Below are 3,290 nucleotides of genomic sequence, written 5' to 3'. Positions count from 1 at the left end.
TTGGGGGGATGCATCCCCCCCGCTCTTGAAGGAGGGGGGATGGCCTGTACAATAATCCCCCCCTGATGATAAAAAAAACGCTCCTTCCGCGGGGTAGAAAAAATAAGGACAATATGCAAGTTAGCGCCGAAGGCTAGCTAAGGTAAGGTTTGCCACGATAGCCCTTCTGTTTTTCACCAGCCGCTTAAAGACTGATGTCGATAGTGGCTGCGCGAGCAAAATTGCTTGATTGCTCACGATATCTCCGAGGATGGCTTCTGCAGGCGTATTGTGTATTGTTATATTGTGTATTTGCTTGCATGAGAAAGTTTTGCTTTATTTACAATCATCTTTTATTATTAAAACAGCCAGAGTGGACTTGTGAGTGTGACTATAACACTGTATGTAGTGGAACAGGTCTTCGATGCATGCGAGTTCCTGCTTGCTACAGCGAATGTTGAGTCCAACGCTATAGACGGGTCCCCGACACTCTACATGAGAAGAAAGCACATACGCGGCGAACGCACGCACGCGCACGCCACGCACCGCAACGCACGCACACAGCAGACTCACACATACATCTCACACACACGCGCGCAAGCGCGCGCGTCTTACAACGCCCATGCACGTGCAACACAACGAAAAAATGAACACGTATGCACCGACACGCGTATACGCGACGCACACACGTGCGCACACACGTCGCAACATACGCGCTGCAGGCACACACATCGCACACACGCTGCTCCGCACAGCGTCGCACACACGGCAGCATCTACGGCCACACAGCGTGCACACACATGCGTCACAACCTGCGTACGCACACGCGTACGCTCACGCACACAGCGCGTACGCTCCGCACACACGCAACACACGCTCGCACCACACGTGCGCACACACGCGCTCACGCCCAGCACATGCACACGAACGCGCACATGTCACACAGCACGCGCGCGTCACGGCACGAAACCACGTCGCCACACACGCGCTCACGCACACACGGCCGCACAGCACGCAGCTCACGCACACACGTCAGCACACACACACGTCGCGCACGACACGACGCTCACGCACACACGTCGCACACACGTCGCACACCCGCCGTCACGCACGACACGTCACACACACGCGCTCACGCACACACTGCGTAACGCACACGCTCGCACACACGCGCACTACGCACAGCACGTCACAGCACAAGCCGCTGCACGCAGACGCACGTCGCACACACGCGCGTCACGCAGCACGTCACACACACCGCGCTGGCACGCACACACACGCGCTAACGCAGCACACGTCGGCACACACGCGCTCACGCACCACCGTCTGCCAGCACGACGCGCTCACGCACCCACGTCGGACACACGCCGCTCACGCACCACACGTTCATTTCACGAATATACGCAAATCTGCGTCTGGATTGTTTAAACTTAAAAATTTTCTGGGGGAGGGCCCCCCAGACCCCCCCTTCGCGTGATCATCCCCCCCACTCCTTGGTACGGATTTACGCCCCTGAACGTTAGTATAGTAGAGATCAGAGCGAGAGCGCCATCTGTCGTGGAGTTTGCGGAAATAAGCCACCACCGTCATCGGTGACGTCATCGCAAACCTTTCCCATAGTTCCGTGCGCTCAATCGCCATATTGTTTTGATGTAAACGTAATCCGATGTTTTTAATGCATTTGATTTGCAATTGACGGCGATTCCCAGTTTATGTAGAAACTGTTTGATAGGTTTACGTCGATCATGTCAGAAACATACGGTATGATGTTGCTAATACTGTCGAATCATTGACCAGCTAGGCCTATCCCGCTGTCGCGGTGTTATCCTAAGCGTCGTTGAAGCGATCATGTTTTTTCGATCGTCTTGATTTTACTTCCTAGGCCTACTTCTCTCGTATCGGTATCCAGCTATCGGTGTAAATACCTCATAACCTCTTAAATATTAGTCTTCAAAGTCAAGTGGACTATATCGAAGACATAGAGCGATAAAGTTGATCAAATACAACAACAACAACAAATACTGAAATAGAGAGATCAACACTGCAGATCGCAGTAGAAAAAGTAACAAATAATACTAATAGGACACAATCAACAATGTAATCACCGTTGTAAACGCAGTTAACATTCCTTCCGTCAAGCAGTTCAAAATATTCAATGGTCCATCGGACCATTGACTTTGAAAATCTGATGGTCCTGATTATTTGATGGCCCCGGACCATCGGACGGCCCAAGGATAGAGAACATGGGTCCGAATAAAACCAATGTGCCTAACCCTAACCCTAACCCTAATTCTAACCCTAACCCTAATCCTAACCCTAACCTTAACCCTAACCATAACCCTAACCTATTATATTGATATAATATTATATTTATATTGATGTAAATGACATTGGTTTTATTGGGACCCATATGTTCTCTATCCTTGAAGTTGAACCCATCGGGGCCATCGGTTATTTTGACCCCTGTCTTATAATATACATCTCAGGGTTTCTTATACATGTGAGGTACAGTGGCTCACCGCCGTTGTCAAATTTAACATTGCAGTTGTGAAAATGCTCTTGTAACAATTTTTAACATTCAAATTTTTAGCTCAGCTAACGAAGTCAGTTGCAGCTTGTAGAATCGCATGATTGTCCGTCTGTGCGTCCGTCAACAGTTGGGCACAAATCTTAAGCGCTCGACGTACGATCTTGATATTCGGGACGTCAGGGGGGGGGGGTCGCGAAAAGGACTTGGGATGTCGAATTTGGGGGCTAACTTTGAAGACTAATCATTATAAGGTTACCTCCTAGCTGGAGCTCCGCAGTCGGTCAAGGTGACGCAGTAAACACAGTAACGCGTTGGCGTAAACAAGTAAACACAATAACGCGTCGGCGTAAACACAATAACGCGTCGGTGTAACCAAGTAAACACAATAACGTGTCGGCGTAAACAAGTAAACCCAACGCGTCGGCATAAACAAGTAAACACAATATTAACGCGTCGGCGTAAACAAGTAATAGTTGAAGCTGAGTTATGAGTGTAGTGGCAGATAGGCAGTAATGTGACTGTCACTGTTTGACAGTGACTGTGTGGTGTATATGTCACTGTTTGAGCTACCTGTAGCAAAGGCTTACTTGGTTAGATATATTTCAGCGTGGTTTGTTAGTACCAAGCTCAAAACTGGTCACATACTGATAAAAGTAAAGCATAATAGAATTGATGCACAAAGAGGCCACCATTGTGGTGGGGAAAGTGAGGAGGTGAAGAGGAGTCTCTCTCTCTCTCTCTCTCTCTCTCTCTCTCTCTCTCTCTCTCTCTCTCTCTCTCT

General features: G+C 49.2%; 1 protein-coding gene across 2 annotated transcripts in view; it reads left to right on the top strand.

The window, feature by feature from the left end:
• The first annotated feature begins 1,623 nt into the window (after positions 1–1,623).
• The window catches only part of LOC106815089 (ras-related protein Rab-4B-like), a 10,004-nt gene continuing 8,337 nt past the window's right edge, over positions 1,624–3,290 (top strand). For both annotated transcript variants that reach the window (XM_014819517.1, XM_014819516.1), the window contains exon 1: positions 1,624–1,740. In XM_014819517.1, the coding sequence (XP_014675003.1) occupies positions 1,725–1,740 (16 nt within the window). In that variant the 5' untranslated portion in view covers positions 1,624–1,724. The remainder of the gene's footprint in view (positions 1,741–3,290) is intronic.

The sequence above is a fragment of the Priapulus caudatus genome, unplaced genomic scaffold, assembly GCF_000485595.1.
Source record: "Priapulus caudatus unplaced genomic scaffold, Priapulus_caudatus-5.0.1 Scaffold1039, whole genome shotgun sequence".
Classification (NCBI taxonomy): Eukaryota; Metazoa; Priapulida; class Priapulimorpha; order Priapulimorphida; family Priapulidae; genus Priapulus; species Priapulus caudatus.
Note: the sequence above shows the minus strand (reverse complement) of the source record. Positions and strands in the feature narration are given on the sequence as shown.